At 51.1% G+C, this 22,347-nt stretch overlaps 1 protein-coding gene across 1 annotated transcript; it reads right to left on the bottom strand.

The window, feature by feature from the left end:
- Nucleotides 1–4,898: 4,898 nt before the first annotated feature.
- Nucleotides 4,899–17,341, bottom strand: LOC116943232 (synapse differentiation-inducing gene protein 1-like). Its single transcript, XM_032955928.2, has 3 exons — nucleotides 14,222–17,341; nucleotides 7,057–7,194; nucleotides 4,899–6,175 (listed from the first exon to the last, which is right to left on the bottom strand). The coding sequence occupies exons 1-3, from the start codon at nucleotides 14,810–14,812 to the stop codon at nucleotides 6,017–6,019; spliced, it is 888 nt and encodes a 295-aa protein (XP_032811819.2). The 5' UTR covers nucleotides 14,813–17,341; the 3' UTR covers nucleotides 4,899–6,016.
- Nucleotides 17,342–22,347: the final 5,006 nt, after the last annotated feature.

Here is a 22,347-nt window from a genome sequence, read left to right as displayed (position 1 = left end):
AAGTGGAAAAAATGGTTGGCCGAACGTGCCAATGCGGGGTCCTCGTGAAAGGAGGAGGGTCTTGAGACGCCGGGGTGAATACTTTACTCGCATTCACATTTTTATTCCTGGATGCAATCTGACCTCCCCCCCCCCCGCTCCGCCTTGCTCCTCCCTGCTACAAAAATAAAATAAAAATCTTGCATAATATTTGTCGCGTGAAGAACGAGTTAAAATAAATTCAAATAAGGTTTGTAGCAATTCACTTGCTAGACCCCGCCCCCACTCCCCCCCCCCCCGGCTGGGACCTTCAAAGATTCCTAACCTTAACCCCCCCCCCCCCCCCCTTCAGCCGTCTGTGCTGCCGATTCCCAGCTGCTGTTCAAAGTCCAATCCTGCAGTCTCTGACTGACTGACGCCCACTGTTCCTGTACGCCAAATACATCTAATGTAAGTTACCCGCCGTATAAAAGCCAAATGGTCACACTACGCACTTAGCAACTTTAATTACGTTCAACTGCAGCATTAATAAGCAATGTAACTGTTTGGAAGAGACACGTGCAGCGTGCTTTAAATACCTCGGGAAGACGACCAAAGACGTGTATGTAATTTAAACATCACATTTGCGCTCTGAATTAACGGAGTCTTTTATGATTAACTACATTCATTACTTTAACATTGCGTTGTTTTATCTTGTTGAGCTTGAAATTCGTATTCATCTCATCTGCGTTATGCACATTCCATCTCCGTTGATAGTTGTGTATTTGCTTTGATTGATTTGTGATTTCTTGCCGTGTCATTTGCTGCTTTTTACGTTTGTGCTTTTCTTCTGTCACTCGTCTCGATTGAAAAAGAGGCCTGCACTCTCAATCGGTTCTCATCTGGTAGAAAACACCTGGGTTCTCATCTGGTAGAAACACCTGGGTACTCACCTGGTAGAAAACACCTGACCTGGGATCTCACCTGGAAGAAAACACCTGGGTACTCACCTGGTAGAAAACACCTGGGTTGTTACCTGGTAGAAAACACCTGGCCTGAGTTCTCGCCTGCTTTAAACACCTGAATCAATAAGTTTTACAATCTCCCATCAGCCCGAAGCTCGGATTCCCACATCTGTTGTGCACAAAATCTCGGGCGTGTGAGAAGGGAAATACAGTATCTCACAACGCCTGAAGAGGGAAAGAATGACAAGTGAATGCATTTCCTCGAGTTCTGTAGTCATTGGGGGTCGTGTCATTACGCAACTCGTATCAACTGGGACTTGTAATACCCTCGGAAGACTTCACAGATTTCCAAGGGCAGCAGCTACCTCTATAAAAGGACAAATCCCTGAGTAAACCAGGACAAGTGACAACCCCCTAGAGAAAGCTTGCAAGAGTACATCTGGCATTAACACTTCAACGTAGCGAGTTGTCTCATTAATTCAGCGAAGCAATTGACGGTTTTTTTTATCTAACAGATTTAAACATTAATAACGAGCTACTTAAAACACGGTTTAACTTGCTTCTTCTACGGCAGTTTTTGTTCGACGCGAAAGCGGGACATTGCAGACACAAGGGGAGAGGCTGGGGACGGAGAGCCTCGGTTTTCAAAATGCCATCACCAATCATCTTTCCCCCGCACGTGTGCGCGAATCGGTACAGTGCACCGTGCGTTTGCACAATGCCAATTGCCCCCCCCCCCCCACCCCCAGCGAAGAGCATGTTCTTTCATGAAGGTTTATTTCAAGACGATTGGCTGAATAAACGGAGTTGTTGATATGTTGAGTAACATGTGGCTTTTTGATTCTGAAGCTAAGCTAGCTTGCCTTCGTCCTCCTCCATCCCTTTAAAAAAAAAATCCATCCCTTTCTTTTTAACAATCCACCTCCACCCTATACAAGAACCACGTCGCGTGTAAATACGTGTGCTGTACTGTAGCGTACAATATATGACTTCTCTACGGTATTTGTAGTGACGTGGGAAAACAAGAAAACTGCTTTTCATTTACGTACTTCCATCGTTGCACCCTTTTTGAGGTACGCATCCCCGACGTTAAACGGGGAATCCCTATTACATTAAATTCGTTCACTTGACCCCCACCAGCGACTAGAGGCCGTTATGTTCGCCGACATGGGAACAAAGAATGCACGTGGTTGTTTCTCGAAAGGAATTGCAACCTCCGAATGGCGATCGCTCAGGTGTGGTGGGAAGGGGGAGATCGCTACGTCGGATCGAATCCGTGGGTGGCTGGCGGAGAAATGTTCGGCACAGCATGGACATGGCCCAAGACGAACAAGATCCATTAAGGGACTTGATAATAAACCACAGGTACTTGGTATGGAGCAACCAATCGATTAGTATCGATCCGCACACTCCGTGATGCAATAAAGCGTCTGAGGATCAATTTTTTTTACGATGAGTGCCAATTACGTGCTGATCACATGGCAATGTTACCTCGAGGGCAATTTGGGATGAACAAAAACAGCACAAACGAGACGGAACAAATGAGAAACGGGACAAAATAATCCAGTAGAACCCCTCTTAACGACGGTGATTGGTTCCACGAAACCGGCCGTTAAGTGATTTGATCGTTAAGCGAGGACAGGACATAAACGTTAAAGGCTTAATACGTTCCGATATAATCTAAAGTTACCCATTTTCACCCAAAAAACTTACTTTATGATATTCAAACTATGGGATATTAATACACAAAGATACTAACAACATTATAAAACATCATATTAAAAGAAACATGGTTAATCAATGCATTCATTTATATTTGCTGTACCGACAACAGCCCGTCAACAGGGGAATGGTCGTAAGCGAACACGCTGGGCTCTATGGAAGCGCATCGTGAAGCGATTGGTCGTTAAGAGGGGTGGTCGTCCATAGGGCGTCTAATTAAATTGATTTATTATAATCATTATAGATTAGAGACCAGCCATGAATTGTGAGAAGTCATCGAATCGAGGATTGTGTGAGTTGCGTGCCTGCTGTATTCTCCAGATCTTCTGTTCTGTCCTCCTCACTGAGACACCGTACGCTCTGTATTAGACATTCCCCCACCTTTATTTCAAGTCAATATTTCAGGATGCGTCTTATAGTAATCGAGTCGGTGTGTGTATGCGTGGGACCAGATTTGCATACCTTTAGCATCGGGCACGAGCTTCGGGTGCGTCTTACTCTTCCAGAGATTCTTATCATCGAGAGAATACGGTGTTCGTTCACAGCAGCACCCACTCTCCGCACCGCACCCCAACTTGGCTATTTCCAACAACCGCCCCACATCCATCTCAACCTCTGGGCGTGTGACACCGAACTCGGCAGGCGGCACTTTCTCAATCAGCTGGCCGAAAGGACTTCATCGCTGATTATCTGTCGGGTGACTTGTGTTCATATATTTAGCAGCGGGGAAATTGGGAACCAGAGCGAAGCTGTTATTAAAATGTTTGGTGCCTGGCTACGGGAGGTTGATGTGGGTGGGTGGATGGGGGGGGATGTCTCGTTGGTGGTAGAGACGTAAGGGCAGGATGGGGAGGGGGGGGGGGGTGGAAGTGGACTAGAGGGAGACCGGTGTGATAATCATCATATAACAACCAAAAATGGAACGCATCATTGTAATAATCAGAAGCAGCGCAGCACGTGCAGCAGCACGTGCAGCAGCACGTGCAGCAGCACGTGCAGCAGCACGTACAGTATGTGACGAAAGGTCGTCGTGGAGAGTGTCGCCTGATGCCGGCACGCCCTGCCATCGCTTCCTTCCCTTCTGCTTCAGTCCCTTTTGTACTTGCCAAAACAGTTGACAAGCCACTCTCACACTAGCCCACCCAGATCCCCCCCCCCCCACCACCATCTGGCTTCGCGTCGTCACCTCGATTGCCAATTTCGAAATGAGAAGTGCTGGCGACAGGAACATTCCTAGCAGGGTTGCCAAGCTGCCAGCGTTCGATTACGCACGCGCGCGGCGGTCGGGGGGGGGGGGGGGGGTGTAGGGGGGGGGGGTGATTGCTGGGCAGCCAACCGCATGGTCCAGCAGTGGAGAGTTTGTGCCGGCGATGAATTTCTCCAATCATTGTCGCCTCTGTCCAAATTGCAGCATAGCGTGCGGTCCTACGCTGCAGGATTGGTCAGTCGGTGGATCACTATCATTCGGGTAAAGTGTGGGAGCAGCAGGACCGGCAGCAGTAGCAACAAGATCAGGAGGAGCAGCAGGAGCAGGAGCAGCAGCAGCAGCAGGAGGAGCAGCAGCAGGAGTTTTCATCAATCCACTCACTGCTGGATGAAGGCATCCATCCCTAAACCGTCACCATCTCTCACAGTGCTGCGATGTAACAATCCCCCCGGCACCCAACACACGACAACGATTTCATCGCTCCGTGGACGTCCCCTCGGACGCGGAATCCCGCCCGCCCCCTCCCCCCTCCCGCGTTGCCTAAAAGTATGGGTACCACCCGACCCAATTCGAGTGGTACATCTGGCCACAGTGGCGAGATGTTAGCTACCTCGCCTAGGTTACAGGAGGTCGTGGGTTCGATCCCGACCGTGATACCTGCCGTATATTTGGAGTTTGCATGTTCTCTCTCTCCCCGTGATGGCATGGATTTTTCTCCCGCGTTTAGAATCACCATCACGCGTTTAGAGTCATTTGCCCGCTATGAATTTCCACACGATAAGCCACTTTTGTTGAGCTATCGTTTGTGGCCAGGTCGCTTGTGAAAACAAAAAAGAGCTACCTAGCTCAGTGGGGCCTTACCTGGTACAATAAGATTTGAGTCGTAATTCGCCTGGCCTGTTTTTGTCGCTGTCCGCGGTGCTGACCGATACAACTCGCCGTTTCAGTGCTGCCCGTTGGTGCAAACACACCGGGCTGCTCCGTTAAGATACGAGCACTGTACACACACTCAACAGCCTTTGGTCTTGACAGTACTCACCCCCCCCTTGTGTAATGCAGTTTTTATTTTTGATAACAAAATGCAATACGCATACACGGATACATACATATACGCACACACAGCCAGTTATATATTTTGTATTTCATATCGTATATGCTTGAATAATTTATATTAAATGACGTATATAAACTCTGACAAACCACGGTTTTTGTCTCTCATTTAAATATCCTTCCTCTAGTTTAGTGCACGCATCGGGTAACGTAGAATATTGCTATAAAATCCCGCAAAATCATCGCTACCATCGTCAACGTTCCGGTTACCCAGAGGCCCCTATGTTGAACAATTCCCCGCAACAGCAACAACAACAACAAAAATGGTTGCTTGCATGGGAGGCAAAACAAATGGTGGTCGGGGTGAGCCACCCTCCCATGGGTTCCGGGGGTTATTGTCATCCGCGGACCTAGCAGCGAGAAACTAAACTCTCTCTCTCTCTCTCTGCTACGTTTGACCTGGCAACTGTAGCCAGGCTCTGATTAGGTAATTTCACAGCACATCAACCACCGTCTTGCCTTTTCCTCGCACCATATTGGGGGACGAGGAAGGGAGGGGGGGGGGGTGCGAGAGAGCGACAAACACGCAAACAAACAAACAAACGAACAATCGAACAAAGAGAGAAACGCCCGCATTGAAAAGCTGCGCTAGTGGTCAGACGGGCGTTAACTTGCATCCCATGCAGAATGTCCTTTGGCATGAATGGGAAGAGGTGGAAGAGAGGGGGGGGTCGTTACCGTCTCGTTGTGTGGTTGTTCTCGGGTTCACGAGGACGGACCCACGCTGGAGAAGATGCCGCGTCTGTAGACGGCGGCGTTGTTATCATTTGTTTTGTAATTATTATTATCATCATCATTATTATTAGATTTTTTTGCGCTTAAAAAAACTCGGTCCGGCTGCACGTCGCCGTCGTCGCGTGGGCCATTACCGCTCGCCTTGGCCGCGACCGCTCGCCCTCGACCTGACCCCTCCGCTGCCCCTCCGACGAGGCGGCAGCGGAGGGTGGCCGTAGGGCGAGCGCGGGGTCAAGGCGAGCCGCGGGCGGGCGGTCGGGCAGACGGACAGGCGGGCGGGCGGAGGAGGAGGAGGCAGGCGGAGGGCCCCAGGGCTGCGTCAGAAGTGACCGTTTTTGGAGAGGTACGCAATGAGCGCGACGGCGAGGCCCACGTAGATGCCCGTGCCGATGGTGATGGAGAGGACGGCGAGGAAGAGCGCCCGGCGAGACGACGCGCTGGCCTGGTGGAGGTCTCCCTTGACAATCGCCCTGCTCGTCTGTGTGGAGCGTGCGAGACGGAGAACAACACCACCACGCAAACAGTGTCGGCAAAGCCTGGCCTGCTGCCGATGAGTGCCACGAGGTCAAAACTGTTGGTTTTGTGTTTCCCCACGAACACGTTTAATTTAACACGTAGGCTTTCGCGACCAATATTATTCATAATAAAGGTTTTTGGGTTAGATCGCGTTTATTTATAAATGTGTCGTAACCCTCCACCACCCGACACGGCCAATCAGCAAAAAAAAAAGTGTCACGTTGACAAAAGACAATTAGTTCACTACTTTAGCCCACCGGTGTGTTGAAGAGTGAATCCACAACATTTACAGTTTGAGTACGACGTTTCGCTGGTAAATACATCTGGCATCATCGGGCAATTCGCCAGAATGGTAAAGCCCTCGCTTGCTCCCGGTTTTATATAGAGCAGCAGGGTGATGTCATCATTTAACTCATATCAGGTGCAGTGATTAGAGGCGGAGGGGGGGTATTGTAATTATATAATCGATTAGTAATCAGTCAATGGTTATGATTAGTAATGAGTTGTAGATTAGTAATTAGTTGTAATGTGTGTTAGTGATTATATGCTATGTTAGTAATCCGTTAATTAGCATGTGTTTCCCCTATAAGGAATTGTAATGTGCATTCAACACGTTTAATTCCCGATGGTGGGCGTAGTCCTCGTGTGTGCAGGTGGTGGTGCACATTCACCAGGGCCCGCCGTTGCCAGAGGGGCTCGGGCACGGGGGTTACGAAGATGGGGGGGGGGGGGGGGGGGAAGGAGAAACTGGACAGGGGCCGGTTCAGATAATCGCCGCACGTTTTGACCGCGAGCGGGGATCGAACTCGCTCGTGTTTGTGTTGTCGTGCTGTCAGATTTTACCCGGCGGGACAGGCAGAAGGCGGCGATTCCTAGCGGCCAGAAGCAGCAGAGCATGGTGAAGACGGAGAGGCTGAGGTGGTCGCGCGGTGGGAGGGCCATGAAGTGGTCCTCGCTCTCAGTGTCGCTCGAGTAGTCGCTCTGCGGGGCACGGCACGCGCCCGGGGGGTGGGGGGGGGGGACATCGGCACGCGTCACGTGCTTTGGAATCGCTGACGTCGTCGTCATCGCCGTCGTCATCGCAGTCGTCATTGTCGTCGTCACAATTGTCACCATCGTCATTTTAAACACGGCATTGTCATCACCGTGAACAGGTCGTTATTATTATTATCAGCATCTGAATAATGTGTCGTTAGTAATGATTATGAACAGGGCACCACCATCACAACCATCATCATTTTGAGCAGCTGGCATTGCTGGGATCTATCGATCAGCTGACACGGAGCGATGGGCCACATGCTGCCCACGAGGCCTAGGCTTTGTGGTTACTGCTTAAACCAAACCTTGGGAATGTCGCAATAGATACGTGGGGAATTCACCAGAAGAATGCACTGCACCTGAACACAGTTCCACCGTGTTTGTGTAATATCACTGCACCTGAACACAGTTCCACCGTGTTTGTGTAATATCACTGCACCTGAACACAGTTCCACCGTGTTTGTGTAATATCACTGCACCTGAACACAGTTCCACCGTGTTTGTGTAATATCACTGCACCTGAACACAGTTTCACCGTGTTTGTGTAATATCACTGCACCTGAACACAGTTCCACCGTGTTTGTGTAATATCACTGCACCTGAACACAGTTTCACCGTGTTTGTGTAATATCACTGCACCTGAACACAGTTCCACCGTGTTTGTGTAATATCACTGCACCTGAACACAGTTTCACCGTGTTTGTGTAATATCACTGCACCTGAACACAGTTTCACCGTGTTTGTGTAATATCACTGCACCTGAACACAGTTTCACCGTGTTTGTGTAATATCACTGCACCTGAACACAGTTTCTCCGTGTTTGTGTAATATCTATCGAGCATGTGTGCACTAAGGAAGCAAAGAGTGGCTTGAAATGGAAGAGATGAGATTACGAAGATGGATGTTGGGAATATATCTTCAGTGAAAGGAAGCGGAATGAACAAGTTGGACCCTTAGCAGGGGTTCATACTATTCTAAAGAAGGTAGGAATTAGACAGTCGACTGAGATCTTGATTTGAAGCTTTCGTGACTGCAGGAATCCATACTCTTTGGTTCTTTCGTTTACCGAAAGAACCAAAGAGTATAGTAGACTGAGATGTTCGAGTATGCATTGAGAAGAGATAAAAAATATGCAACTCGAAAGGCTATGGAGAGTAGAGACCCGTATACTCACGCAGAGGCCCATAGACACGCGCAGAGGATCCTAGACTCACACAGGGGCCGATAGACAAACTCACGCATGATCACGTCGATTAGAAGGGATATGGGGATGCCACCGGTGCAGAGAACGAGTGGAGGGAGAGAGGGGAGGATGCCGTGGATCGAGACGAGAGGACAGCGGATGAGACGAGGCACAGAGTAGAAGCTCGTGGAGAAGGAAGCTGTGAGCAGCCTGTCCCTATGCAGTCATTAGGACTTCTGGCTTCGAAGTGGCGTTTTCTTTCCTCCGGGTATAATACAGCCAATAAACACACTTCACGCTGCGTAATGTGCCGTGAGTGACTCCAATCCAAGCGATGCTTTCTATCGTCTCGGTAATCCAATCTTTACACGGCACCCGACTTTTATTTATCAACGTGGCCAACCGATGATGAACGCGCCGATAAGATTAAAACCCCGTGACATCTGCGGCTATCGTAATTGCGCTGTGAGATCATCATTACTTATTAACTTTATTTTTGTCCCACTCCCATCGTAGAAACGGTGGGGGAGGGGAGGGGGGGGACACCTTCCGACGTGAATCGCGCCCCAACATTTAAACAACGCTTAGCGGAATCTTCCCCGGCGCGTGGGGCGTGTGGGGCGGTGGGAACGTTTCCGCTTGAAGGCTGCGCGTCACAAGCGGCCCCTTCCCTTCCTCCTCTTCCTCCTCCTCGTCGTTGTCGTCGCCGCGGCTGCCGCTGCTACCACGGTCGCTCGTGGGCAACGGAGAAGCGGTGCACGCGGAGAGCCACAGAGGGCCGAGTCATGAAGTTGGCGCTCCCCCCGGGGGTTCGCGCGCGGGCTCGCCCGCGCCTGCGCGCACCCACGCACCTCGTGCGCTCTTCAAATTACAAAAAGATAGAAATATCTAATTATCTCCCGCGAAAAAAACCGTGGAAATATGTTTTCTGTCAGACACTTTCCGAGCCGTGGAACGAATCCGCCTTCTCTCCGGCGCAGGGAACAAAGTTCCGAATTCTGAATGAATTGTTGTGTTTTTTTTTAAATCCCAAGCACTGGCCTAAAAGCTCAAGTGTCTAAAAGCAACCCAGTACTGTTACAGTTGTATTATGTTGTATGTATGTGTGTTGAACTTCTTTCGCACCGTACGCAGCCAATCGTGATAATCGGAGGTGTGGGGGGAAGGACAACAAACTAAACCGACCAACAAGCAGTTCTGACGAAATGATGTTTCACTTTAGATTGATGTGAGATTATTTCGTTTGAATTGATCATGGCTTACTGTAAGAACGTGAAAAAATGTTACGGTTGAAGGGAATTTCAAAGTGGAGCAGTAAGAGGGAAGAAGCAGGGATGAGAAGCGTGGTGAGCCGCAATGTGGTGAGTGGATGAGTCGGTGAAGTGTGGTGAGTGGGTGAGTCGGTGAAGTGTGTGGGTGAGTAGGTGAAGTGTGTGGGTGAGTGGGTGAGTAGGTGAAGTGTGTGGGTGAGTAGGTGAAGTGTGTGGGTGAGTGGGTGAGTCGGTGAAGTGTGTGGGTGAGTGGGTGAGTAGGTGAAGTGTGTGGGTGAGTGGGTGAGTAGGTGAAGTGTGTGGGTGAGTGGGTGAGTAGGTGAAGTGTGTGGGTGAGTGGGTGAGTCGGTGAAGTGTGTGGGTGAGTGGGTGAGTAGGTGAAGTGTGTGGGTGAGTGGGTGAGTCGGTGAAGTGTGTGGGTGAGTGGGTGAGACTGTTTGCTGTGACCTGCAGTGTGGTGGTAGGTCGAACGCAGTGTTCTGGTACACCGCGATCTCATCGTCGTTGGAGGAATCAATGAGTGGCGTTCACGGCACCAGTGGCCATGGTAGGAGTACAAGTAGTAGCGATAGAAGGGTGATAAAGCGGGTGACTGACTACCGGCGACCGAACGACCACAGTCATCCCGGGCCGCTTTACGTCGAACGGAACTAAATGTCTCTCGACTGCATCCGCGCACCGTGCCTCCCCTGCCCAAGCCGTTGTCACCTGTGCACATTTCATTGACACCTGTGGCATTGGAGATTGCGTGGAACTTCCTTTACCGCAGGCCTCCACGCTGCACACTCCCTTTCCCCTTGTTCAAGTGCTTTGCCCCCCCCCCCCACCCACTCTGCCTATGGCAGTTTCCGTCCATACTTAAAATAAACATTCCCACTGCCGGTAAACACGCAACGTTGCGCCAACGTCGGCACGTGGTTTGAACCGTTGGACCAACATTCGCCTAACGTTGGCCCAACAACGTTCACATGTGTTGACCGGGCCTTTGTGTACAACAGCAATGGGCCTCGAGTGTTGTCGGGTTGACAGTGCAGAAGCGAGGGCGCCGCAGTGGTGAGATGTCAGCTACCTCGCTTGGTATGCAGGAGGTACGTGGGTTCGATCCCGACCCTGGCGCCTGCTGCTGTATATTCGGAGTCTGCGCGTCTCTCTCTCCGTGGTCCTGTGGATTTTTCTCCAGGGTTTTTGGCTGCTGTAAATTTCTACGCGTTAAGCGACCTCGTTGAGCTATCATTTGTGGCCAGGTCGCTTCTGAAAACGAGCTGTATAGCTCAGTCGGTCTTTTACTTTAGTTGAATCTAGTGTTGTACTGTATTATTCTCCAGCGTCTATGCTCTCCACCTTCACCAACCCGCACTGGTCAGCGTGAAGTATAGTCAAATAAACACCACTACCTGCACTTGGTGGGGAGGCCCTCACCCAGCAGTGGATTTGACTGAAGGGCACTACATGAAAGATAAATGATCAGTGTTAGTACACTACTCATGGTACAACCCGTGATGACTTCCTACAGAGAGGTGAACGGTGCTCGGTTTATCGCCCATGAAAGCATGATGGGGTGGGATCGCTATCTCCGAACGGGGGATTGAACTCTCAAGTTATCCTACCCTGCAAGTCGCGTGCTCTGCCCACTGCGCGGTGCAACTGCGTCGGACGTACCGTGGATTAATCAGCATTCTCTCCAATCCAATGTCGCTGTTATCTGACTGTGCTTCACAAACCGCGCTAATGGCATCATCGCCTACTCCCGGCATCAAACCCTCGTTTAAATCAACCACTTGCTCTGTGAGCAAACAGTCGAGCGCACAATTGACACAAATTATATTAGCACTCTGCGAGTAACATTTTTACTATTGACAGCCATACCCCGCTTAACGTCGGGGAATGCGTTCCTGAAAGACGCGACGACGAATATCGAAACGACGTCGAACAAAAGCGATGTTCAGGGGCAGTGAGGTGGAGGAAGACGAAGGCTGAGAGGATGACAGATAACAAGGACGGACGACGATGATAATGATGCCGTCAACGACGTAAGTGTGTGTGGGGGGGGGGGGGGGGGGTGAGGCGACGCAAATCAAGTAGCGGTGTGAATAATAAAGTAACGACGTTAAAGAGAGCGAGACGTAAATCGGTGTGTTGTTGCCCTAGAAATATTCGGGGCATCTGTGACCTCGGGCGTCATGTGGAGTAGTAATTGGCGACGTAGGGCACTGCCACTCAGAGCACAAGGCATGACGTGGCGAGTACTCTGCCTACGTTATTTGCGAGATGGATGTGTGGACTGGGTGCCAAAATACAGTAATTCGCCAGAGCAGCGTTCTGGATTGCTGCCGGCCGAAATTACGAATAACCAAATCACCCGGAGTGTTCCCGGCCTCATCACATGCTGTAAGCTAAGCGGGAGCTTAGCCTGGATAATGCTTTCGTTTGGGCCACCGCAACGCTTTGAAACAGGGGTTCCAGTCCTGCGATAGGTTACATTGTCAGCAGAGGGCAGTGCTGAAGCACGCAACGCATTGTTGTACCGTACTGTGCTGCCACGTCTGCGCTGCCTTCACCAACCCACGTTGACCAGCGCGGTGAAGTATGGTTAACCAGCCACTCCACCACGACCCTCAAGGCGTGGGGAGGCCCTCAATTCAGCAGTGGATTCACACAGGGGCTGTACTTGTAGATAGAGCACGGTCGGGTTTGCTAAGTGTATGGTAACGATCATTATCGTGATGGTTGAAGCTCATCTTCCAATTTAATAGAATACTATAATCATTTGCTTTTTAGTTAGGACGTTCATCTGACCCACACCATAAGCTGTGCGAGCGCAGGTGGCGTTTAACTCCCACGCCGTTGAAACGGAACGGTACATTGTTATTTAATTCTGTGTGTGTGGAGGGGTGGGGGGGGGGGACACTCCATAGCGGATTATAGGACGCACGTTTCCCAACCTGTATTGTAAAGAGAACGAAATGGGGGTTGCGAGCCTTATGTCCCGGTAAGCGTGCGCGTGCGTGGTGTTTGTGACAGCAGCGTAGCGATTAGCGCACTGCGTTACGAACCCTGGCGAACCGAGTTCGATTCCCGGTCACGGCCAACACCAGTGACGGTCCTGGGCCTCCCCTAGGTCGACTCGGCCTCAAATTAGTACCTAGTGGGGTATGTAAAATCATCGCCACTGGGGAGACAAAGGCGGCCGGGCGTGGTGCTGGCCACCCACCGCATCGTGTGCCGTACCGGCCTTCATAGGTGGTCGCTAACAGCACTTTCCCCAGCAGTCTGCTAAGGCTTCACGGGGAATCTTTGTCTTGTGTGTGACAGATCCGATTTGTAAAACTTTTTTTGACACCGGAGCACAAGTTTTTGGTGGGGGTGGAGGGGAGGGTATTTCTTTTCTTTTTCCGCAGCGTCTTATAATCCGGAGGAATACGGTAGCCACGTGCGGCCTCTGCGTTCCGAGCTCATTGAGGAATTCATCTGGGTGGCGTTATCATCAGTGTCACCGCACCCGTGCTGTTTGCTGGGGCTTTTGCGATGTAGGGTGGGGTGGGGGGAGAGCCCTCATCCAGCAGTGGATTGACAAAAAAGGGGTGGGGGCCTGCCTGTACGTGTGTGTACTACCACTACGATATTACGATTACAACAACAACAACAAACTGCAGCCACGTGGTGCAGCTGTCGTAATTCGTCTCAATTAAAAGCGGAACAACACAATGAGTGATCGTGGCAAATAAACGGAGGGCTTAATTTATCGCTGAATGTGTTCCAAGTCGCTGGGAGACTGCGTGGGGTAGCCATGCGATTCGTATCAATAGCGAGATGTATAATAATACAAATAAGTTAACAATTGATAACGCGTGCATATTCACGAAACGGCAGTGTTTAAACGTTCAGAGCGCGAACCGGGAGACGGAATTGCCTCCCCAGTTATTCGCCGGGACCAAAACCCCCGTAAATAAAAAAATAAATGTAAGCTCTGAATTCACTTCAAATGGGCTCTAGGCGCAGCAATGGAATTCCCTGCTCACGCCACCGCCGGGAGCTCGATAAGGCTCCTCTAAGATGGTACCTTGGCCTACTCTTCCACGCCGGCCAGGCGCCTTGGAAACAGCGGGGGTGCCCTCACTTTACCCCGCCACGTGCACGGGAACTGCCAGTCCCAGCGTGCTCGACGCATTAATTCTGCCAATAGTTCCAAAAATTGCCACGCCGTGTAGATAAATAACAACTCGGCGACCTCTGAATTATCGCCTCGCGTTGCAATGGCTCCAACCGCTCAATGAACGCTTTGCACCGTCACGTTCCAAACCGTGCAAGCGCGAACACCGCACGGCGAGCGACACATACCTGGACCCGGTCGTGGTGGCCTCCCGTTAAGGTCGACTCAGCATGAAACATTGAGAACACACCTGAGCGCGGAGTGCGTGCGACGAGCTACGGTACAGTCTACAACAACGCGCAGCGGTGAAACGGCTTCGTTAACGTAACGAGAGAGCGATTTGGTGGCGATTTGGGGTGGCCTTACGTCGAGCTCGTGGAAATTCTCGTCTTCCTCGTCCGTGTCGTACGAATCCGTGTGCACGTGGGCATCGCTCGTGGCCAGCCCGCAAAAGTCCGGCTCGGGCAACACATCGGCCGGCCTGATCCGTCCCTCGCTAAACGTCGTCTCGCAGCACTCGGCCACCGGCTCCTTGTGCAGCAGCAGCTGCGGCGGCGGCGGCGGCGGCGGCAGTGGCGGCGCCTGCTGGGCCCGCGTGCCCATGAACCCCCCGCCCGGGTCGGTGGCTATGGCCGCCCGATGAGCGGCAAAGGAGGCGAAGCCCGGGCCGTAGTAATACGCCTCCATTGCCTTCTGCAGGGCGCGAGGGTCGAGAGGTTGCACGGCTCTCTCGTCCGCCTCCTGCCGCCAGCGCTGAAGAGGCTGCTCCTTGTAGAGAGGGGCAGGGTACCGCGCCGCGTACGTCTGATCCGAGCCCAGAGCCTCGCACTCCGAGCAGAAGCTGCGGTGGTCTTGGTGGGGTTGCTGCTGCTGCTGCTGTTGATGATGGTGGTTGCCATTATGGCCCAGTGCTGCGCTCCGAGTAGTGGTGGTGGTGGTCATGTTGTGGTGCGCCATGGCAAGCGAAAGAACGTGCCTTGTTACCGAGTGCGCGGACAGCCCAGAGGGCTGCGACGTACGTACGCTGAACTTCTTTCGCGCTGTACGTAGCCAACAGCGCTACTCGGAGGTGCGCGGTGGAGAAGGAGCGGGTAATGGAGGAGACAGCCGGATCGTGTGATCGCGTCGTCCTCTCTTCGTTATTCTTCTCCCGCGTCTCCTCCTCCTCCACCGCCCCCCCCCCCCCCCCCCCCGTTGAGCCGCTTCCCACCTTCGGGACGCAACCGCGCGATGTTTTCCTTGCCGGGGCTTGCGGACGCACGCGGCCGAGATGGCGGGCGGAGTGAGGTCTCGAGGTGAGGTCTCGAGGCGCGTGCGACACGATGGACTCGTGCCCGTACCACCCCCCCCGGTCGCACTTCTCTAAGACGCCGGTGGCAATGTGGCTGCAGGAGATGACGGACGGGGGCTATTTGCTGCCGGGTTATCGCGATGAACACCAGCCGCCCCCATCCTTCGCCACCACCACCACAATCAGATTCATCATCAGCATCGCCAACAGCGTTACATCGTCTCTATTTTAGCCACATTGCTGGGAATGCCGCGGCGTGCAGCTGTGTGAGGAGGCACGCGAGGAGGCGCCTCACTCAGATGCGTCTGAATCCGTAGCTGGGAGCTGGAATTGGCACCGCCTCGAGCGAAAGAGCGAAGTGGAGCGTAGCGATGCGTCTCTTCTGCTGCTGCTGCGACGACGAAGATGATGATACTACTGCTGCTGCTACTGTTGCAGTGGTGGCATGCTACCTCTGAAGTGGTGTGGTGGTCGTTGCTGCGGTTGGTGAATATTGCTACTGCTGCTACTGCTGCTGTTACTGCTACTGCTGTTACTGCGGTGGTGGTGGCTGCTACTGCTGTTGTTGGTGCTGCTGCGACTGCTGGCTCCTATCGCTGCCACTGGTGCTGCTGCTGCTGACTGATGAACACTGCCTCGCGAGCGACAGCAGGAGGATGAGATGGCTTATCCGGTTTCGCGATTCTCGCTCGAGGAGCTTCGCGCTCCGAGACCATTCACACGCAGAGCGCGCTTCTCTGGATCTGTGCGCGCTTGTGTGTACGTGTATGTGTGTTGTGTGTGTACGTGTGTGTGGACGTGTGTAGACGTGTGTGTTGTGTGTAGACGTGTGTTTGTTGTGTGTGTGGACGTGTGTGTGTGTGGACGTGTGTGTGTGTGGACGTGTGTGTGGTATGTGTGTGTGGACGTGTGTGTGTGGTATGTGTGTGTGTGTGGTGTGTGTGTGGTGTGTGTGTGTGGACGTGTGTGTGTGGACGTACGTGTGTGTGTGTGGACGTGTGTGGACGTGTGTGTGTACGTGTGTGTACGCGTGTGTGTGTGGACGTGTTAGTGTGTGGACGTGTGTGTGGGTGAGTGAGAGCGTTGTTCGTGCGTGTGTACTTGCGTGCGTGAATGTATGTATGTATATTTGTGCACGTGTAACAGCACTTGCCGCAACAGTGTGTTAAAGGCTATACGGGGGATCTTTGTCTTTGTCGTACGTGTGTGTGAGTGGTTTTAGGGAGCGGTATTGCAACGCTTAGCGCGCTGCGCTACGACCAACACCGGTGACGATTATCTGAACCGGTCCTGGGTCTCCCCCTAGGTAGACTCAGCCTAAAATGAATCGACTCTGTTTCGGTGTGTAGACATCGCCAATGAAGAGACAAAGGCGGCCGGGCGTGATGCTGACCAGCATCACAGCACTTGCCCCAACAGGATATGCGGTGGATTTTGCCTTTCGTGTGTACGTGGGTGTATGTGTGTGTATGTACGTTTGTGAGAGTGGGTTAAGACGTGGGTGCAAGTGCACGAGGCTTCTTGTGTTTGCTTGCTTGTGAGAACGGCGGTTGTGTGTTGGATTAGGGTGTGGGTATGTGTGTGAGGGTGGTTGTGCGTGTATGTACGTGGGGAGCGCTAATGTAGTGGTTAGCGCGCTGCGCTACAAACCTGGCCACCCGGGTTCGATTCCCGCTCAAGGCCAACACCAGTGACGATTATCTGAACCGGTCTGGGCCTCCTCTAGATCGACTCAGCCTCAAATGAGTACCTGGTGCGGTGTGTAAACATCGTCGCCAGGGAGACAAAGGCGGCTGGGCGTGATGTTGGCCACCCACTCCTTTGCGTGCCGTGCCGGCCTTCATAGGTGCTCGCTAACAGCACTTGCCCCAATAGTCCGTTAAGGCTATACGGGGGATCTTTGTGTTTTTTTTTCATCTACGTACAAGTGTGAACATGTGGACATGTGGGTGGGAGTGTGTGTGTGTGTGCGAGATGGTGTGCATTATATATGTGTGTGTGGCTCAGTAACAAGGGTTGTTGTTTAAAACAACACCCTCGCATTTGAATTTATATAGCGTCTAAATGCGACCGCATCCCAAGATGCTGTAGACAAACAGTGGGCATGTTTATTTCATGGATGAGCGAGAGGAAGCGTCAGTCCTTCGTCGGCAGAGGAAGCAATGTGGTCTTGAACCTGGGGGAGTCGTGGATGTCTGGGGGAAGAAAGAGAACAGAAAATGCGGTGCAACGGTGGTGAGATGTTAACTACCTCTCCTGGTATACAGGAGGTCGTGGGTTCGATCCCGACCCTGACGCCTGCTGTGTATAGTTGGAGTTTGCGTGTCTCTCTCCCCGTGGTCGCGTGGATTTTTCTCCGCGTCTTCCAGTTTTTCCCTCCACGTTTAGAATCAACATCACGCGTTTAGATTGTTTGGCGACTATACATTTCCACGCGATGAGCCACTTCGTTGAGCTATCATTTGCGGTCAGATCACTTCTGAAAAAGAAAAACATAGCCCGGTGAGCCCCACCCGGTAACAAAGAAATTGTTTAGTTTAGTTTTAGAGATATCTTGAGTAAAGGGGTCGAGGATGAAGCATTTTGTGTTGAATTTCCGCTGTCCTTCCCCGCACTACTGACGAGCACGGTTGCCTACGTACGGTGTGAAAGAAGTTCGACGTAAATGCATACAAAGCACGGGAGGTTTCTGGGAGAAAGATGGAGACGGCCCTTGCACAGCCACTCCAGCACTGTCCTCGAGACAGTCTGGTCCCTTCACCTGATGAAGGCCGCTTGTGTTGTGGCCGAAACGTCGTGATTTTTGTTGTTTTATTTTTTACCCACGTGACTTTACCGAATAGAACCAAAGAGTATGGATCCTTGCAGTCACGAAAGCTTCAAATCTAGAAAAGAATAGAAGGCGTGGTTTCATGTACGCGAAAGGAGGCAGCTGTAATATTTTTTTTAAAAAATCCTACATTAATTTCAAACAATAATTCATGCAGCATACATTAATGTGCAGGGAAGTCAGTTCCAACATTTGTTCAAATAAATGAAAAAAACCCCATACAGGCGGTGCTCGACTTAAGAACACTCGACGTACGAACACCCACAAGCTTCCATGACATTCTTCTTTTTACATTGAATTAAAACGCGAACCCACTTCCAAATTGAACCGCGGGACTATTTTGTTCAGCGGAGCCATCCTCTGCGAGATATAGAGTCAGCCTCGCACTCGGAGTGTTTGTGAATCTGTGTCCTTTGTGCATGCGCGCACGTGTGCGTGTGTGTGTGTGAAAGTGAGTGTGTGGGGAGCGGTAGTGTAGCGGTTAGCGCACCGCCCAACGCAAGCGGGTACCCGAGTTCGATTCCCGCTCACGGCCGACACCGGTGAAGTTTATTTGAACCAGTCATGGGCCTCTCCTAGATCGACTCAGCCTCAGGTGAGTACTTGGTGCGGTGTGTTAAATCATCGCCACTCGGGAGACAAAAGCGACCGAGCGTGGTGCTGGCCACCCCACCCCATCGCGTGCCGTGCCGACCTTCATAGGTGCTGCTCGCTAACAACACTTGCCCCAACTGTCTGTGGATGCTATACGCGGGATATTTGTCTTGGTGCGTCTATCGATGCATCTAAGTTGGCCCGCTGACAGCACTTGCCCTGCAAGCCTGTACGCGTAAACGAGGGATCTTTATCATTCCACTGTGATCTTTAGAAATCAATTCGTACTGGGAACGAGTCGGATATCCACGCCACTTTGACATCTCGGCTTAGATATAACTTAACAAAATGCAGCAGTAAATTAATGCTTAGCGTAATTTTAATAATTTTTGCTAAATTGGGCCAAACCTATGATGCACAAGTGGATATTTTGACACCACCCAATCGGAATACTACATTTCACGAAAAACAATATCATTGCACCGTTTTATTTACCCAACAAAAACCTCGATGAGTCTCGAGACATCGGGCAGATATGTTTTTGGCGAACTCAAATTTATCCCCGCTCCAAAGACAAAGACCACCACCCCGTATCTACTAACAGACTTGTTGGGTGTAATTGCTGTTCGTGAGCACCTCAGAATCAGAATATATTTTTATACTGGAGGAATCAGATGAGCTGTAAAGCTCTTTTTCACAGATGTCCACCTAATGAAGGCCGACACGGCATACACACACACACACAAAGATAAACCTTTGATCTCAATCGCCGAGCCGCGTGTATTGGTAACGGGGCTGTAGTCACGACCATCGCCATCTCAAGCTCGTGCCGTCCCCAGAATACAAAACACCCCGGCTGGCTGTCTGGCTGGCCAGGGGTTATTTATTCACTCGCTCAGAGGTTTTTTTTCTTTCTTTTGGAGTCTGAGCTTGAAGCGCAAGGTGGAGAGAATTGCGTTAAGACAAATCTCTTAGCTGCCTCTGTTAATGTGCGTTTTTTTCCCCTCTCTTTCTCTCTCTCTCTCAGCATCGTTTTATATTTTTGTTAGTTGCTTTACAAAAAAATCACGTGTCTTATCTGAATATGAATGTCGTGTTGTGTAATGTACAGCAGTCAACCCATCGCTGGATGAAGGGCTCCCCACGCTGTGTCAGTCATGGAGGTTGCATTACCATACTTCACCACGCTGGTCAGTAAGGGTTAGGGAAGGGCAGAGGAGGGGTCGATGCTTTTTGCCTCGTACATGTCGCACCTAATGGATTCACACGACCTCCAGCCAACAGAAAGCCACGAACATCGATCACAGTCTCCATGGGCCATGGGCCATGGTGGCTGCTATGCTGCTGCACGTGGCCGCCTGTAATCCAGCACTACCGTGGAGGGCAGCAGCGAGGGTTGGTAGATCACCGCACGCAGATGTTGCGTGAAACTCCCTTCCACCCGTGGCTGGGCGTCCAGGAGGTGCCGTAACCGTGGCTCGCCAGGGGCAAAGTGTGTGGACTAATCTCCATATGTTTCCATCTGTACGGGGATAGTGCGTTGCCCCCTCACTTGCGCGTGTGATTTTGCTCAGGGTGCTCCGCTTTCCTTCCGCGTGGATAATAAAGACGCCTATTATTAAATGTCTGAAACCATCTTAAAATAAAAAGTAAAAACGCCATTGGAGCATTGGCAGCAGCAGGACCCCTCCTGAAACGAAAGAGGAATTGGACTCGGCGAGGCGTTCCTAGACGAACGATTATTTGAGAAGCGATGTCTGAATCGAATCGTGACTGAATCGCAAGTAAGGGATCCGCGTCGGCCCCTTCAGTACAGTGCTGTTAATCCTCGGAAGAAATAATAGCACCGTTTGTATTTATTTATCTGAGAAACGATTTTAAATTGATCCGGGTGGCTCGGACCCAAGTGTAAGAAATCAATGTGTTTTTAAAACTGCAAAAAAAATTCCCCTGCTGCCTAATGAAGTTTCCACGATGGATATTACCGATCAATCTGCTAGTGCCACTTCTGTGTGCGCCGCGCAGGAACGAGCTGATTTCGCGTTCGGATGAAGCCTCTTGTCAATATTAACAATCGTCTATTATCCACAAAGTTTTGCTCAATTAAATGCTCATTTTTTTCTACCCATGTGTTTTTTCTTGCTTTCTCTTATCTCAAGGTTTCATCGATCGCCGACACTCATGTACCCGTGTACCCAGGAACGCCTCCCCGAGTCCTACGGCTCTTTTATATGAGGGTCCTGTCAGATTTTACCGCAGCACGGCAGGGGGTCATTGCTGCTACGTACCACTGCATCATACGAATTGAGCAGAAAAAAATATTTTTTCCCCTTTCTCCGAGACCTTTCTTCCAATTGTCAAATCAAGAAATGAAGACACTGGACTAGAACTCTCGCGGAGCGGCGCGGTAATGCGTGTGTTGGAGAACGACCTTGCGAAGGTAGATGTCACAGAACTACTTCTGAGACCACTTCAAGTGACACCTATAGGGGGCGCTGCACTTTCCCGTGTGGCTTGCTGTGCAGAAAACGCCACGTTGCATGACGGTCACACCTAACTGTTTCATTCTCAGAGCTGGAAAATTGGCCAAATTAAGTGAAATGCCAGATGTGTCATGATGTTCGTGTGCGTGTGTGCGTGAGCGGTAGCCAGCAGCGCTGCGAAACCTCCGACGCGAGTTCGATTCCCGCTCACGGCCACCCCCAGTGACGATTATTTGAACCGGTCCTGGGTCTCCCCCTAGGTCGGCTCAGCCAGTGCCTGGCGCGGTGTGTAAAAACATCGCCACTGGGGAGGCAAAGGCGGCCAGAACGTGATGATGATGGCCACCCGCGCCCTCGTGTGCATTGCCGGCCTTCATAGGCGCTCGCTAACCGCACTTGCCCCAACAGTCTGTTGAGACTATACGGGGAATCTTTGTCTTTGAAGTTATTGATGACGGTATTGAGACCGTCAATTCGCTACACTTGAGAATCATTTTATTATTATTATGGGTGGCTGAAACCTGGATTCCAACCCAGGTTCTCAGCTGTGCTGACTCAATACACATGGCGTGGTAGTCGTAGTAGTAGTGCGCTAACCACGCTACACCTGTGAAATCTGAATATTTACGAGACGTAAGAAAATTCCGAGGATGCAGTAGAAGACGCCCAATTTAAATATTACAAGCAAGTGATATTTCGCCTTGTCTGTGGTATTAGGTGAAACGGCACCGTAAGCCAAAAAAATAGAATCTGGAAAAAATAAATAAAACAACAAAACATCTGCTTTGCAAGATTTCGCTTTGCAAGTGCTGAGCAAGCTTCTCCAAAGCCACCGATCGGTAACACTGCCCATCGCAGCGGATAACAATGCACATTAATAACAATGTTCTTCAGTAATCCGTGAAAACCCTTACTGGGGTGACTCCTTGAGGAGGTTTCCCGCTGCATCGGGACCGTTCGCCCAATTTCACGAACGAGCGTTTGTCTTTGTGTGCGGAGCAAACGGAAATCCGGAGAAGAATCCAGCACGCAAACTGGAGGCCAGAGATCCTCGGCATTTTGTTGACTGCTGCTGCCGTTATCCCTCTCCCCGCCCCTTGTTGAATTTAGTTTCACCGCCCCTCCCCTTTTTTTTGTTGTTGCCTGACCCAACACGGTTCTGAGAAATAAATGCGTGAACAATGAACGTCAAGATTTTAACCAATTGGCTAGTAACTGCAAGCGAATTAAAAAAACATAAAAACAACATTTCAACGGGCGCTCTGCATGCACAACGTTCTTTGTTCGCGCTCGC

The sequence above is a fragment of the Petromyzon marinus genome, chromosome 17 (genome assembly GCF_048934315.1).
Source record: "Petromyzon marinus isolate PM22_M1 ecotype Great Lakes invasive population chromosome 17, UKy_Petmar_22M1.pri1.0, whole genome shotgun sequence".
NCBI lineage: Eukaryota > Metazoa > Chordata > Hyperoartia > Petromyzontiformes > Petromyzontidae > Petromyzon > Petromyzon marinus.
The sequence above is the reverse complement of the archived record's forward strand: the minus strand, read 5'-3'. Positions and strand labels throughout refer to the sequence as shown.

What these genes read in the sequence shown, in the direction of transcription:
- LOC116943232 (XM_032955928.2), bottom strand. Translation starts at nt 14,812, where the DNA reads ATGGCGCACCACAACATGACCACCACCACCACTACTCGGAGCGCAGCA. An exon ending in AGAATTTCCACGAGCTCGAC is followed by an intron (nt 7,195 to 14,221) that starts GTAAGGCCACCC and finishes CGTGCCCCGCAG; the next exon opens with AGCGACTACTCGAGCGACAC. An exon ending in CCTTCTGCCTGTCCCGCCGG is followed by an intron (nt 6,176 to 7,056) that starts GTAAAATCTGAC and finishes CGCTCCACACAG; the next exon opens with ACGAGCAGGGCGATTGTCAA.